The sequence below is a fragment of the Dipteris shenzhenensis genome, chromosome 30 (assembly GCF_047967505.1).
Source record: "Dipteris shenzhenensis isolate YYH24624 ecotype China chromosome 30, Dip_SZ_1.0, whole genome shotgun sequence".
Classification (NCBI taxonomy): domain Eukaryota; kingdom Viridiplantae; phylum Streptophyta; class Polypodiopsida; order Gleicheniales; family Dipteridaceae; genus Dipteris; species Dipteris shenzhenensis.
Window position 1 is genome coordinate 2036086 of NC_141625.1, and position 17264 is coordinate 2053349.

The window sequence follows — 17264 nt, forward strand, 5'->3', positions numbered from 1 at the left end:
AATTACATAGATCCATCCTAAAGGCACCAAGGGTCTCCCCAAGGGTAAGTTAAGACATGTTGGCACCAAAAGCACTACTCGTATAGGGGAAGATCCGCATAAGTATAAAAGGATAATATGAATAAAATTGGTACAAAATCTGAGAGAGAGAGAGAGAGAGAGAGAGAGAGAGAGAGAGAGAGAGAGAGTAATTTGGAATATAATTTTAATATGGTTTCTTAAAAGATACTTTGGAGATAGTTTGTCTTTCTTCATGTCTTTAGTAGGAAAATATGTCATATATATTATAATACTTGAAACTACAAGAGTAAGGGTTGATAGCACATGGTTGAATCAAAGTGGATACCAAAAAAGAAAAGTTGAAACAATTTTACAAGGGGAAGTTTGAGGGAAGTTTACATTTATCCATGAATGTACAAAAAGAGGATCTCACCAAGGGTAGGTTAGGACATGTTGGCACCCAAAACAATTCTCATATAGGGGAGGGTTCTCATAATTATAAAGGATAATATGAATAAACTTGGTAGGCAATCCTTGAAACATGTATTTTGATAAACTATAGAGCTTTTCCACATTTTTCTTACCAAGGATGAGGTAGGTACTCAAGTTTATTGAAAGGTGTCCAAAAGATGGTATAATGTAGTTATTTCAAGACATATCTTGTGTGCTTCTACACTGATTCTCCAATGTGTAATTGAGCATGAAAAGTAGGCCGCCACTTTTTGTATACTCAATGTCATATTGATTATACACAAAAGGGGTTTTTGTGTGTGTGTGTGTGTGTGTGTGTGTGAGAGAGAGAGAGAGAGGGAGAGAGAGAGAGAGAGAGAGAGAGAGAACCGGGGGTGCAATACTAAGAAACCTTATTTATCACGTGCATTCAAGGTGTACTTAAAAAGGCACTCAACTAAAATTTCCTAGACAATAAAACTACCCCTCTTTACTTATGAACTAATGGAGTTTTTCTAAGGTTTAATTTAAAAATCCCTCTTATGATTGTAACCCTGTGAATTTTTTTCAGAAAGTTGAATTAAATACCCCTCCTCTTGAATGCATGTGGTACACTAATTTTTTTTAAACTGAACCCCCCAAGGGGGGAGAGAGAGAGAGAGAGGGAGAGAGAGAGAGAGAGAGAGAGAGAGAGAGAGAGAGAGAGGGAGGGAGGGATTGATGAGGCCTACCTTGGTGGTATATGCACAAATGTTCTCATTAGTAAACAACTTTTCTTGCTCCTTGTGGTGAAAAATATCTTGGGATTGTCCTTACCTCCAAAGACAACCTTGAAGGTCCATATCTTGACCTTGATTTGCATGGTTGCAATGAAATAATCTGTAGCATATAAGTTAGTGTACAAGCAGGCCAAATATGGACAAAAAGGTCCTTATGGATTCCCTTTTCGTTTTTGCTTTTTATAGGTCTTCTAGTCTTTTCATACAATTGACAAATTTCCATTACAATTGAATTACTCGGCACAAGGATTATGGAATGAGCTAGCTCTTGTGAAAAAAGGTTGCATCGAGTCTGGAGCCACAATTGCGTAATGGCCTCATAAAGTCCCAAGGATTCGAATTTCACATTTTGCAAATCTTTTCATTTTGACAAGACATAGGATAACCTGTAGACATATGCTTCCCTAGAAAATAGACACAAAACTCTAATCTACTAAGCACCTTCAATCCTACTTTTTGGATGTGCGAGCATTGTCAAGCGTTCAAGGATCAAGCCTGTGTGCATGGTCCACTCGTAATAGCATCAATTTCAATCAATTGTAGTGCGAAAGCATGTTGTAAGAGAGTAATTAAAAGGACTTCTCGAGGTCAAATGGTGCTTTATGAAATTATATTATATTCTATGAGGGTGGCTCTTTTTGACAAAAGTAGAAGCCATGCTAGTATTGGTGAGAGGCTACACTCTATTCTATGCCCATGAAAGCCTATATAAGAGATGATCTTATATGCACCTAAATAAATCTAGATGCAAGAATTTTGTGCTATGTGTCTACATTAAAATTTGTATTGGTGCCAATTTAATTCCATATTATCCCTTCCTTTTACATTATCCCTTCTAAACCTAGATGCGAGAACTTTGTGCTATGTCTACATTAAAATTCCTACTATGATAATTTAATTCCATATTGTCCCTTCCTTTTACTTTAGAGTTCATGTTGTGTAGTGTTTCCTTTTTCTTTAATAACTCAATAGATTTCCTTTTGACAAGTGAAGCATCAGTATGACTAAAAATATAGAAGAAGAGAAGCAAGAATATAAATGTTAGAAGCACAATGAGATATGAAAGTTACAAAATGATCAAAGAAGAATCAAATTTGAACAACGAAAAGACATGCATCATGCAAAACATTTATTAAAAGAATGAAACAGTACAAACGCAAGAGAATGAGATATTAAGTTGAAAATCATATAAGAGGAAACTAGAAGAAAATGAGGTGTTGTATTTAAAATCACACAAGAAGAAGGAATCTACAATGTAGAAGTTACACAGACATGAAAACTTCAAAATCGGTAAGAATACATATAAGTTTTAGGAGGCATGGTGACAGTGTTTGTGAAGGAAAAAATATGAAGGTAGTACATCTCAAGAGCTGAAAATGGTTTACATATAAGCATCCAAAGCGCATGTTTCATTATAATGTGATTTAAATTTGCACCTATATGAAATTTAATGCAATCTTAGCCAAATACCACTTAATGAACTTCTTGTAGGGATTTAAAAAAAGGAGTTCAAAATTTTTTTGGGAGGTTGATATTTTTAAATGGAAAATAATATGCCAAGTCAAAGGATGTTTATACATAATTTTGAATAGACTTTGAAGATGATTTCTTATAATATGGTTTTTCTTTCTTCATGTCTTTGGTGGGGAAACATTTGATATATCTAATAATACGTGAAACTTCATGAGAATAAGGATTGATAGCACATGGTTGAATCCAAAGAAGAAGACAAGGTGAAACCATGTTAATAAGGGAAATTTTGGATTCTTCCAGAAATTTCTTGTGCTTCTACACTAATTCTCTCATGTGTAATTAAGTCTGAAAAGTAGGTTGTCATATTACTACTAGCACTTTTGGTATACTTAATTTCAAATTGAGTATACACAAAATTATAATGAGTAACTAAGTGTGAAAAGTAGGCTGCCATATTACTACTAACACTATTTGTATACTCAATTTCAAATTGAGTATACACAAAAGGTTAGAGAGAGAGAGAGAGAGAGAGAGAGAGAGAGAGATTTATGAGGCCTACCTTGGTGGCATGTGCCAACATTTTCTCATTAGTGAACATCTTTTCTTGCCCTTGCGTTGAACAATGTCATGGGCTTGTCCTTGCATGAACATCTTTTTACCCTTGCATTGAACAATGTCATGGGCTTGTCCTCAACTCCAATGACAACCTTGAAAGTCCATATCTTGACCTTGCTTTGCATGCTGACATTGAAGGAATCTCTAGCCAATAAGTCATTGTAAGAAGGCTAGATATGGACAAAGTGATTGTTATAGATCACCTTTTCATGTTTTCATTTTATACATCTTCTACTCTATTCACTAAGCAAATTTCCATGGCAATGCATTTGAAAAGTCTCCACCAACTTTAAGGTAGCCTCTATATGGGCCCTCTGTGTTTAATTACTCCTACTTGTCCATAAAAAGCATCGATTATGCTATGAGTAGACACAAGGACGATGGAATAGGCTAGATCTTGTGGAAACAGGTTCCATCAAGGAGCGAGAGCCGCAATTGAATCATGGCCTCATAAATTCTTATGAATCCAAATTTTAGATTTTTCAAACTCGTTGAATCTAAAAAAACATAGAATAATCCATAGACATATCATTTCCTACAAAATGGATAGCAAAAGTTAAACTTGTAACTAGTTTCATTAATCCTACTTTTGAAATGTGCAAAAATTTCCAAAGTTTTATGGAGAATGATAGATAGATAAAGACTAAGGAAGAAGAGGAGTAGGAATATGCATGTAGGTAGCACAATGAAAAAGTGTGGGAATTTGAAAAACATCAAACAAGAGTCAAATTTGCACAAGGGACGAAATGTATGAAGTAAAATATTGATTAAAGAAATAAAAAAGTACAAACTACAAGAGAAGGAGAAACTACATTGAAAATGACATAAAAGAAACTAGAAGAAAAGGAGATGTTATATTTAAAATCACACAAGAGGAAGGAATGTGCATACTAGAAGTTACAAAGAAATCAAACTTGGAAATCGATAAGAATAAAAGATAAATTGTAGAAGGCATGGTGATCCGATTTTGTGAAGAACAAAATATGAATGTAGTACAACAATGAACACTTAGGAGTTAGAAAAAGGCTTACATATGCTCATCCAAAAGATAGGTTCATTACAAAGTGATTTAAATTTGAACCTATATGAGTTTTAAGGAGATCTTAGCCAAATGAGGGTTAGTAAACATTTCCATCGAGGTTTTAGAAAGAGAATCTCAATCTTACTAATAGATAAAATTTATTTATTTTTGGAGCTTGACATTTTTAAGGTAAAATACTATTCTAGATAGAGGCTATTGATACATAATTTAGAATAGACTTGAAGATCGTCTTTTAAAATATTATTTTTCTTTCTTCAAGTATTTAGTGGTTATATCACATAGGACATGAAAGTATATGAGTAAGGATTGATAGCACATTGTTGAATCTAAGTTGGTACAAAAAAAACAAGATAAGGTGCAATCGTTTTAACGAGGGAGATTTTAGATTCTTCCAAAAATGTACAAAAAGAGGATTAAGTTAGGACATGTCGACACACTAGTCACTCATCATATAGGGGAAAGTTTACATAATTACAACAAGGTAATATACATAAAGTTGGTATGCAACTTGAACAACTTTATTGTCTTGTCCTCAACTCCAACAACAACTTTGAAAGTCCATAGATTTGGCCTTGCTTTGCATGATTGCACCAAAAGAATCTCTAGGCAATAAGTCATTATAACAAAGCCCGGTCCTTAAAGATTTTGACAAATTGCTCATATATAAATGTATCTTGATGTTGCACACGGCAATGCTATGGTAGAGCTAGTATATATGTAAGGAGAGGAGGAACAAGAATCGATACTTATGGATTTCAAGGCTAAGAGTAGGCTTAGAGTCATGTGTGTGAGACATAGAACAAGCATGGTCGTGTTGAAGATTTGTATCCTCATGTGTTTCACTTTTGTAGTGGTTGCAATAGGAGGCTGCACACCAAGCCCCCAAGATGCTGCCTCCTTACTTTCATTTAGGGCCTCCTTGTCAGACGCTCAGGGTTCCCTTTCGACTTGGGGGGTGGTGATGCACAATTCAAGTAGTTGTTGTACTAATTCCTCCACCACACCTGCATGGACAGGAATCCAATGTAACCAACAAGGTCATGTTGTAGCTCTTGACTTGTCTACTCTCTCACTTCACGGCTCCATTCCCTTGCTTCTCGGCCACCTCTCCTTTCTCTTAGATCTCAACCTCTCCTACAATAATTTCTTTGGCAACATCCCCCCTTGGTTATTTGTCAATTGTACCTCCTTGCAATCCCTTGATCTCAGTGCTAACAACTTTAATGGAGAGATACCATCAGAGCTAGGCATGCTACAACGTCTCAGGGTGCTTTACCTTGCTAAAAATGGATTGACGGGTGTTGTCCCCAGAACTTTGGGGAATTGCTCGGCTTTGGAGGACTTGGAGCTTCCAATAAACCAATTGAGTGGAGAGATACCGCCAGAGCTGGGCATGCTACAACATTTGAGAGTGCTTGACCTTTGGGGCAATGCATTGATAGGTGGTGTTCCAACAAGTTTGGTGAATTGCTCGGCTTTGGAGGACCTGGACCTTGACGAGAATCAGCTGAGTGGAGCGATACCATCGGAGCTAGGCATGCTACAACGGCTGAGAGTGCTTTACCTTTGGGGAAATGCATTGATAGGTGGTGTTCCCACAAGTTTGGTGAATTGCTCGGTTTTGGAGGAACTGCAGCTTGGGCAGAACCAATTGAGCGGAGAGATACCATCGGAGCTAGGCCTGTTGCAACAATTAGGGACGCTTTACCTTCGGGGCAACAACCTGAGCGGTGAAATTCCAACGTCCTTGATGAATTGCTCGCTTCTAGTGAAAGTTTCGCTACGTCAAAACCAGTTCAGCGGAGGAATTCCTATGCAGATTGGCAGGCTTCGAGGTTTGCGCTGGCTCTACCTTGGGAGTAATAGACTTACGGGGACTCTTCCTACGGCCTTGCTAAACTGCACAGCTCTTGAAGAACTTGACATCTCGGCCAACCAGCTCACCGCTCCTGAAGCCTTTCTGGGCGACCTCCTTGAGACTCTCACGCATCTGCAAATATTCGTTCTCCGCATCAACCGATTCGAAGGCAGCCTTTCCGATGCTTTCGGCGGATGCACCAACCTCACCTACTTGGACTTGTCCTACAATTCTTTCACAGGACCTCTTCCTCGCTCTCTTGCACGTCTCCAGCGACTCATCAAGCTCCGCTTCGAACAAAATCATTTCGAGGGAGCCATTCCCAGCATGTTTTCGACCTCCCTATTACTGCAGACGCTAGACCTCTCCTCCAATAACCTCTCAGGTGATTTCTCCCATTAGATTTGTGCTTGTTGCTGCCGCCAAGCCCTCTCTTCTGAAGTTCATTGACGACACTTTAATTCTCTTGACTGTTGTTTCAGGTAGCATTCCAAATAGTCTGGGACAACTACCTGCTCTTCTTCACCTAAATCTCTCGCACAATCGCTTGGTTGGCCAAGTACCACGACAGCTTGGAAATCTTCTGCAGCTTTTGTCCTTGGATCTGTCAAGGAACGGACTGTCCAGCCAAGTTCCTGCCGCTCTTAGTGGCTGCGTGGAATTGATGAGCTTGAATTTGTCATACAACAAACTCAGTGGAAATGTACCAGCGAGCCTTGCCCAGCTTCGCAGCCTACAATCGTTGGATCTGTCTTACAATCAACTTAACGGTTCGCTTCCACAAATCCCGCCGTTCCAAAATGCATCAATTTCAAACTTCTCTGGAAACCCTGACCTGTGCGGCCGAATACTTCAAAAAGCATGTAATAACACTAATTCTAAACCCAAATTGGCGGTGGAGATTATAATCATTGTGTCAATCGACGTCGTTGCGGCGGCAATTTTCACAATTCTCGTCATTTGGCGTCGGAAGTGTAGAGCAACAGGTCATCTACAAGACAATTTGTTGCGAGAGAGTTATTTAAAGGTCACTACTGAAGAGCTTCGACAAGCAACGGACAACTTTAGCCATGAAAATATCATAGGTTCTGGAGGTGCCAGCATCGTCTTCAGAGCTCTGCTCCCACGAGAGAATATTGCAGTGGCCGTTAAGGTTATGAGGAATGAAGTGGCCTTGAATGTAGAGGCTCGGTTTAGAAGAGAAGTGCAGGTGCTGGCCAAAGTGCGACACCGGCACATTGTGAGAATATATGGATGCTGCATCAGCTTGGATATCAAAGCACTTATTCTGGAGCTTATACCGAATGGCAGTTTGGCAGAGCATTGCTATGGCCGGAGCAAGCTGCAAAGGAATCCACTGAGTATGCAGGAGAAATTGCGCATATTAAGAGGGGTTGCGCATGGCCTGCACTACTTGCATGACCTCCATCCAGAAGGACCCATTTTGCATTGTGATCTCAAGCCCGAGAATATTTTGTTGGATGCTGATTTGGAACCACACATTTCTGATTTTGGAATTGCCAAGCTCCTCTCTGGGGATACTTATGAAGCTTCAATGTCTCTTTTGTTGCTCAGAGGATCTCTGGGCTACATCCCTCCAGGTAAGGCCAAACGAAATTTAACTTTCAAGTTCTATTCTTATTGAAAAATTAATGTTTCTCATTCTTTTAGTTCCCCATGATGTGTGTGCTATTGATCATGGATTTGATTGCAGAATATGGATACAATTGTCAAGTGAGTACTAAGGGAGATGTGTATAGCTTTGGTGTGATAATGCTAGAGCTTCTCACCGGCAAGAGACCCACCATGTTCACTAATGAGTTGGAGGAAGGGCAGAGTCTTGTGTCATGGGCACAATCAGCTTACTTACATAATGAATTGAGCATTTTCGACACCACAACTTTGACTAAACAAGTGGCGAAGAGAATAATACAATTTGCTCTAATGTGCACAAATCATTTGCCCTCTAATCGTCCCACCATGCACCAAGGTGTGCAATTCCTAACTAGCTTCTGATAGATCAAGTACCATGCTCCCTCTATGGTTCATGTAGTATTTGACCTAGGATAAGTTACTTCAATACTTGTTACCTCTATGAGCAAATCTCTCTTTTGTAAAATGTATGTTATTGTAATTATGCTTTGGCTTACATTGTATCTAAACATATAGAGAAAAACAAAGGCGTTTTGTCATGGGTGTGTTTACTGTTGACTATGTGGGAGAGTCATATATATTTATGTTGTATCTAAACGTAGATGTAAGTCTTGGTAGATTGCCATGATCAACACATTGACCAATTTACTAACTTACGAGAACTGTTTATGACTGACAGATAAATTTTAGAAGGGCCATGTTTTGGGGACTATGAGCAAATTATAGTATCTTTTATGCGAGTACAACGTCTACTTGAGAAGGAGCTTGTCTTATGGATTGAAGTAGATCTCTTTTGTGGTAGAAATCTTATTTATGCAAGAAGACTACAAGATCTCTTTTGCCAACATAGTACGTGCTTGATAAGATACTTGTGCCTATGTGAAATGAATTCAAACGTTTGCATTGTTATGATGGTGGGCAAGACAATATCATTGAGTTTTAAGCAAGGTGATATCTAAATATGGTAGACTTGAGTGATAACTCAGGCATGAGTGAGATTCGCTAAGAATTTATTTCTACTCATAAGTAGAGAATTCCATTAAACTCAAATTATGGCATAAAGAACACAAAATAGATAGTTTATGCCTCTTCTTTTTGGTTGATAATGGCTATGCATCACCCATATTAATGTCATGACCATAAGGACAACATGAAGTGCCTAAAGGATAACAATTAATGAAAGAATTTGGAGAGGACAACTACCATGACATGTGAAAAATTTCAAAGAAAAAGGAAAAGACTTCATTTCACTAGTGAAACCAACTAGTCTCTCATTAGTTACATGTGCATTGGTCCACATTTTGATTTCATTGCAAAGAAAGGCACATATGGTTTGAGACATACTATCTTAGCAACACTAAGATAAACTCACTAGTACTCAATTCATTTGACAAATGTAAATGAGGACAATATCAACGATATATAGAAGCCATTCGGGTCATTGTTTGCTTGGGTGTAGCCATTTTTGGTGAGGTTCAGGGACTTTTCTATATATAGCTACATTGCATGACCCATAACTTATGCATTGCTCAATGGAATTTGGCAAACTTTATCTTCAAGTTGTAGTACACATTCCAAACTTCAACATGAGACCAAAAAATTTTGGAATAAGGATCTGAAATGAGGTCGTTAAAGCATTACAAGTGCTATGTTGCATGTGAAGCATGCACCCTAAAGACTATAAGATATAGCAATTTATTCAAAATGATCAAAATTTTATTTTATACATACATGCAACCAAGTAATTATTCAAAAGTACACTATGTGCGCTTCTCCTCAATCCAAGGACACACCTAAATGAGAACATTAGGCATGGGTTAACAGGCCTCCAATGTTGTGCTAAAGTGATGCATACCCATTTGAGAGAACGCTCCATAACTTTTTTTTGATTTGTTGAAAACTCAAACGGATTGAAATTTTGGAATCCAAACCAGGACTACTGTATGGTGGTCTTAAAACATTGATAGTTATTGGTATTGGTATCTAGATTCACCCTAAAATGAAAGATGTTGGTAAAGTGTAATTTGTGCATGTGAAAAGATATTTTAATAAATCCAACACTATTTACAATTTTGAATTGTTTCTTTTTCCATGCACTTGCTTGCTATATGGCTCATAAGCATGCCAAAGGTCATTGCATTTAATAATACACAGCATCATACCCGATAGCGTGCCCTTTGGCCTGTTTGTGTTTTGAAGCATTTTAGGCCACATTGCACTTATTTGGGATATCCAATTCTGCTAATGTGTATCGCTAGAGGGGGAAAACCGACAGTTGAAATTTTGCTACTCCCGCGAATTTTTTCACACCTCCTGCCCATCAAATCTTGGAAGATTAAGTATCAACAACTTGCTCCTACCTTGTAAATGCCCTGCAATCGATGTAACCTTGTGCAGACTTTGGTTTGTCTTTCAGGTAAGTTATCTTCTATTCTTTGCTTGCCTCACCAGCTAGGTTCTCTGGGTCTATTGTGGACTGATCGTGGCCATGGTGTCAATGGCAACATGCTGTGAAGATAGTGGGAGAGAGGAAAGGAGTCTCACTTGCGGCTTTCTCACATACACAATGGGGGAATACACACAAAGGTGGAGGCTGAAAACAGTTTTCCTCTTCTTAGTTGTGAAAGCCAAAAGAACTCTAGTACAAAGAAATAGAAGAACCATATATGTGGGTCTCAAACCAAACTCAGCTAACTAAGGTGGCATACTAACTGAGCCACGAACTAGAGTACATAAGGATAGCTGTCATCTAGCTATTATTCATGGGTGGTGTACCAACCGCATCTGCAGCTAACAATTTGGTGACATAAATGCACAACGGTCACCCTGGCATATCACGAGTGGAGCTCGATATCTCAACACTCCCCCTCGAGCTCAATCCCAATTCCTGCACACCAAGTAGGTCTCTGAACTTACGCAGCTTCTCTGCGCCCAATGCCTTCGTGAATATGTCAACTACCTGATCCTCTGTGCTGACATAAACTAGATCAATAAGACCTAGTAAAACCTTCTCCCGCACATAGTGATAATGCACCTCAATGTGCTTTGTTCTAGCATGATAGACTGGGTTATTTGCCAAGTGTATACTTCTCATGTTGTCATAATAAATGACAACTGGCCCATCTGTAGACTGATGCATATCATAAAGTAGCTTATGCAACCAAGCTACCTCACATGCAGCCATTGCTGCACCCCTGTACTCAGCCTCTGTGCTCGACAAGGCAACTGTAGGCTATTTCTTGCTGCTCCAAGTGACTGCAGCACTCCCAAAAGAGAAAACATATCCACTGGTAGATCGTCTATCAGAAATACTACCAGCCCAATCAGCATTTGTGTATCCATGCAACTGTATCTGAACCCCAATCTCATAAAATAGTCCATACTGCAATGTGGACTTCACATAACTCAGTATGCATCTAGCCGCATCCAAATGCGATTTCCTTGGAGCCTGCATAAACTGACTTACCAACCCAACAACATAGCTCAAATCTGGCCTGGTAATAGTCATATAAATCAAACTTCCTACTATGCGTCTGTACATAGTAGGATCTTCCAGAAGCTCACTTGCATCTGCACTCAGCTTCACATTCTGCTCCAAAGGAACTGAAATAGGCTTACAGCCTGTCATCCCATATTTGGACAACATGTCCAATCCATACTGCCTCTGCAAGAGCGTATCCCACTTGGTGACCTAATCACCTCAATGCCCAAGAAATAACGCAGCTCTCCCAAATCCTTCATCTCAAACTTCTGCTTCAATAGCATTTTCACATGAAGGATATCTTCATCACTATCACCTGTGATGATCAAATCATCAACATAAATGACAAGCAGCATAATACCTTTCTCTGTTTTTCTCACATAAAGTGAGAAATCAGCCTTGGAAATTTGAAAGCCAATAGTGACAAGATATTGTCCTATCTTGTCAGACCATGCTCTAGGTGCTTGCTTCAAGCGATACAAGGCTTTCTTCAACCTGCAAACAAACTCAAGATGAACAGCATGCACATAATATGGTGGCTGCTCCATATAGACCTCTTCTTGCAAATCACCATGCAAGAAGGCATTCTTTACATCCATCTAATGTAAAGACCATCCTTTCGATGTAGCCATAGCAATGACTACGCTTACGGTTGCCATCCTTGCAACCAGACTGAATGTTTCTTCATAATCAATGCCATATGTCTGTGCATACCCCTTGACAACTAATCTTGCCTTGTATCTGTTCACAGGACCATCTGCATTGTGCTTCACCTTATAAATCCACTTATAGCATATTGCATTCTTGTCTTTAGGCAAAGGCACCAATTCCCATGTAGCATTTGCTTCCAAGACATCCATTTCTTCATCCATGGCTTTCTCCCATTTTTCTTTTCCCATGGCTTGCTCAAAAGAAGTGGGTTCTGGTTCGTGTATGACTTTGACCATATAGGCATAGTGAATGGCTGTAAATCCATCATATTTCAGCCTATCCACAGGATACCTAGCTCTGGTAGACCTGCACAAAATAGGCTCACTTCCAGGTGCTCTCAAAACATCTGTGGTCTTCCTTACTCCATGTGTAACAACAGAAGGAATACCCAACTCATCATCAATGCTCTGTTCTGAGCCACTGGATTCACCATCCACATAAGAGTGACCTGCATTCACATCAAACATGGGCTGATCTACCTTCTCTTTTCCTTTTCGTGATACCTGCATAGCACTATCTGCATTGCTTTGAGGAGATTCTCCTGATCTCAATCTGCCTGTCCATGGCAAAGTATGTGAACCACTGCTAGAGGACACTCCAGGTCCACTAATATTTTGTGATTGCTGCTGTGAATTCTATGCAGCATTACCATTTTGTGCATCTACATCATCAATCACATTTACTGGTTTATACCAGCTGCTCATCTCATCAAAAACATCTATGCTCACTGTAAACTTACGAGTAGAAGGGTTATAGCTCAGGGGGGTCACTATGTATAAACCCTCTATATCACGTGCGTTCAAGGCCTATATTTAAAATCCCTTATCTATAAATTTTTTCATTAATAAAATGTACCCCTTTTCTATACAAATCTGTAAATTTTTTCCAAAACTATTTTAAATAGTCCCTTATGTATATTTATTTCTGTAAATTTTAGAAATAAAAAATATCCTTCTGTTGAACTCACGTGATAGGGTTACATATGATGAGTGACCCCCCCGAGGGTTATAGCATCTATACCCTTTTTGTTGCAAAGAATAACCAATAAAGATGCACTTCTCAGCTTTTGGATCCAACTTGGACCTCAACTCATTTGGCACATGAACATAGGCAATGCAACCAAAAATTTTCAAATGAGAAATATCTGGTTTCCTACCAATATACATCTCCTCCAGCGTCATGACATGTATTGCTGCAGTGGGAGTCCTGTTCATTATGTAAACTGTTGTAGCAACTGCTTTAGCCCAATAATAATCTAGTAGGTCTTTTTCATTTAGCATGGCCCGAGATACCTCTCCAATATGCCTGTTTTTCCTTTCTGCAAGTCCATTTTGCTGTGGGGTATGACTACATGAATATGGCTGCTTTATGCCATGCTCCTGCAGGAACCATGCAAACTCATTTGAGAGGTACTCTCCCCCTCCATCTGACCTTAGGCATTTTATTTGCAGGCCTGTTTCTTTTTCAACCATAGCTTTAAAAGCTTTGAAATGCCCAAACACTTCACTTTTCTTTTTCATAAAATACACCCAAACTTTTCTGCTGTAGTCATCAATAAAAGTGACAAAATAATGACAACCTCCAATAGATGCAGCTTTAGTAGTCCACACATCAGAGTGGATTAATTCCAATGGCTTCTTACTCTCTTAAACATGTCTAGGAAATGGTTTCCTTGCCTGTTTTCCAAATTGACAGGCTTCACATACCTTATGCATTTCTGCAACTTTGAATTTAGGCAATCTTGCAACAATATTTTGGGCCTGCATTGATTTAAGTCATTGTACATTAACATGACCAATGCGTTTATGCTAGATATCAATATCTGCAGCTACACTGGTCCCATGTGCAAACATTGCTGCACTCAATTCAGGCATGTCCACATCCAACGTAAACATCCTGCCCTTCTTCTTTCCTTTTGCTATCAAGCGACCGTTATTTTTCATATCCTCAACAAAGCATCCATGAGGATTAAATCTGACCTGCAAGCCCTGCTCAACCATTTGACCAACAAAAACCAGGTTCTTGGTGATATTCGGGACATGAAATACAATCTGCACAATAGGATGTGCAGTATCATCACCAGTCTCCACAAATCCTAGTCTTTCCATTTTCCTTGCATCCTGCATCCATTCTGCATGACCTATCATGTGGTTTGACGCACCTGAGTCAACATACCACACATCATTGCTTTCTCCTCCACTTGTCACAGAATTGGTCATGTGCTGCATCATAAACAGATGCTCATTTATGTCATCACCCTGTCTACTAGAAGATGCATGATTCCCTTGCTGGAATTTTCCATTCATGATGTCATTCTCCTTTTTATAGCAGTCTTTAACCATATGACCCATTTTACCACAGTAGTAGCATTCAACATTGTTGTTTGCATTTTGGCCTCTCTACCATCCACCACGACCTCTTTGGCTCCCCCTGCCTCTAGAGTTACCACGTCCTCCTCCATAGGACTGGTTTCTTGAGTTTGCTACATATTCTGATTTCTACGATGGCCTCCAGATCGGCCTGCTCTACCTCTGCCTCTACCTCTTCCAGCATTTGAGTAGAAGACGGTTTCTTTTGAAGTTCCTCCTGAAGAAGATGTACCACCATTTCTCTCCTCTTCAGAGATTAGAAGAGCAATCAACTCAAAATTTTTCACGGACGGCAATGGATGTCCAGAACTATGCATAATCCTTTCCTAGACCATTCAAAGTCATAGAAACTAAATCATCATCTTCCACTGGCGACCCAATGGAAGCAAGTGCATCTGCAATTTTCTTCACCTCCATGTGGTAGTCATTGATGCTCATATTTTCTCTCTGCACATTGTGCAACTCCTGCTTGAGCTACATTTTCCTGGCTTGCGTATTTGTGCTGTACATTTTTGCCAAAGTATCCCATGCCACCTTTGGCGTACTTGCATCCTGAATATGCACAATCATAGAATCTGAAATACTGATAGACAGCCAGTACATAACTTTTCTGGCTCTCTCATGCCATCCTTTAAATGCCTGCATTTCCTATTGATTGGGAACATTAGGAAGAATTGGTTCTTCTTCATTTCCTGTAATGAACTCCCAATAGCCTTTTCCCATAAGGAAATTCGTCACTCTAAACTTCCATGCTTGGAAGTTGTTCTTGTAAGGCTTTTCAGTGACAATCTGTGAAAGAGAATCAGACGCCATTACAGAACACTGCAAAATATTCTGTCACTGCAAAAAACATAGCTTTTGCCTCACAAGGGCAAATCTGCAAAGCTGACAAAAGTGGTATTTGACCACACAGTCACTTCCTAGTGACGATTTGGCATCAACAGGCAATAAGGATGATTCTGTAACTCCCAATATCTCTGTGCACAGGCATACGATGCAATATCTGTGGCAACTTTTCATCGACCTGCAGAGCAGTGGTCGCACAGCAAAAACAGGGCCTTTTTCTCAATGCTTGTGGAGAACTTCCACCTCCAAAACGGGCCACGAAGGGGCCTCGAATCAGCATATACTACCCTCTCGCCACCCCGCGAAGGGCATCTCAATCTGAGACAATGCACTCTTGCACTTTCCGGCTGTGCTACCTGCAGAGATTTGCTCCCAAACTCGAAAAAGGAAAGCAACACTGGTCCTCTTACCAGGACACCGCGAACTTGGTTTGCTTTCTTGAGCTCCTTACCACGAACTAGGCTCTGATACCATGTGAAGATAGTGGAAGAGAGGGAAGGAGTCTCACTTGCGGCTTTCTCACATACACAATGGGGGAATACACACAAAGGTGGAGGCTGAAAACAATTTTCCTCTTCTTAGTTGTGAAAGCCAAAAGAACTCTAGTACAAAGAAATAGAAGAACCCTATATGTGGGTCTCAAACCAAACTGAGCTAACTAAGGTGGCATACTAACTGAGCCACGAACTACAGTACATAAGGATAGTTGTCATCTAGCTATTATTCATGGGCGGTGTACCAACCGCATCTGCAGCTAACAATTCGGTGACATAAATGCACAACGGTCACCCTAGCATATCACAAGTGGAGCTCGATATCTCAACTCATGCAGCTCACCATGGCTTGCAAGACAAGCAAATAGAGGTTGCGAGACAAGAAAGATAAAAAGCCAGGTCAAGACACAAGGAACAGAGTGCAGGTCGAGGAAAGTGTTGGCACGGAAGATATGCAACCATAGGCTGGTTCAGCTCAATCACCAGGTATGTGATTGTCCAGAACCAGCATGGTTGAATAGACATTAGTTGTTGTCCAGTCTGGTGGCATGGTTGAGCAGAAATTAACAGTAATATATTGTTATTTTACTAAACTAGCTCGATGGTTGGAACATCATGCAACCGTGGTTGCTTCAACTCAATCACCAGTTATGTGATTGTCCTGAACCAGCGAGGTTGAACAGATATTATTTTTTGACCAACCCGGTGGTGGTTGAAATTATTGTTTCTTAGTACTTAAATTCGTTAAATTTAATTTCCTACTATTCGGGTCATATACCACTGTTAAATTGTGGAATTCAGAAATGAAAAGCAATATATTGTTATTTTATAATGGTGACATTCAAAAATGAAAAGCAATATACTTGTTATTGTCTAATATGTGAAGTTGAGACCATCAGGCTAAACCATCCTAGTAGTTGAAATTGTGACAGTGTCCTAAACCATCCTAGTGGTTAAAATTGTGACTGTCCTAAATGTGTCCTAGACCAACCGAGTGGTTGACTATCCTAAAGGTATCCTAAACCAGCCCGGTGATTGAAATTGTGATTGTCCTAAACCAGCGCAGTAGTTGAAAATTGTTTTGCTTCATTATATACTCTAATTAGACTGTGTTTTGTCTTCTTTTAGTAGTAGCAAAAAGGGGGCTCATTGTTCTATTGTTCCCGCATGTTGGGTCAGCAGACGGAGTTGTATCTCAAGTTTATGGATCAGAATATGGACATTTCAATTGGGCAGAGGAGCTTTGAGTATTGTAAGCCCTGGTAGGTCAAGAAACTTAAAGACAGGAATGTTTGTTGTTGCAAAATACACAGACTTTGACCTGGCATGGCAAGCTATGAATGACTTGAGATCTGGTTGTGTTGGAGCATTGCTCCATGGGGTGTTGAGATATCGAGCTCCACTCGCGATATGCCAGGGTGACCGTTGTGCATTTATGTCACCGACTTGTTAGCTACAGATGCGGTTGGTACACCGCCCACGAATAATAGCTG

The 17264-nt window shown here is 39.7% G+C and overlaps 1 protein-coding gene across 2 annotated transcripts; it reads left to right on the plus strand.

The window, feature by feature from the left end:
- Positions 1-5125: 5125 nt before the first annotated feature.
- LOC147881599 (uncharacterized) lies at positions 5126-8299 on the plus strand. 2 transcript variants are annotated; one of them, XM_087401399.1, is made up of 4 exons: positions 5126-6602; positions 6700-7080; positions 7303-7818; positions 7932-8299. In XM_087401399.1, the coding sequence occupies exons 1-4, from the start codon at positions 5141-5143 to the stop codon at positions 8231-8233; spliced, it is 2661 nt and encodes an 886-aa protein (XP_087257525.1). In that variant the 5' UTR covers positions 5126-5140; the 3' UTR covers positions 8234-8299. The 2 variants fall into 2 exon arrangements, with proteins under 2 accessions (XP_087257525.1, XP_087257524.1); XM_087401398.1 differs by having other exon boundaries at positions 6700-7818.
- The last annotated feature ends 8965 nt before the right edge of the window (positions 8300-17264 follow it).

Coding starts and splice junctions, on each gene's coding strand:
- LOC147881599 (XM_087401398.1), top strand. CDS start 5,141: ATGTGTGTGAGACATAGAACAAGCATGGTCGTGTTGAAGATTTGTATC. Junction 6,603..6,699: donor CTCCTCCAATAACCTCTCAG/GTGATTTCTCCC, acceptor CTGTTGTTTCAG/GTAGCATTCCAAATAGTCTG. Junction 7,819..7,931: donor TCTGGGCTACATCCCTCCAG/GTAAGGCCAAAC, acceptor ATTTGATTGCAG/AATATGGATACAATTGTCAA.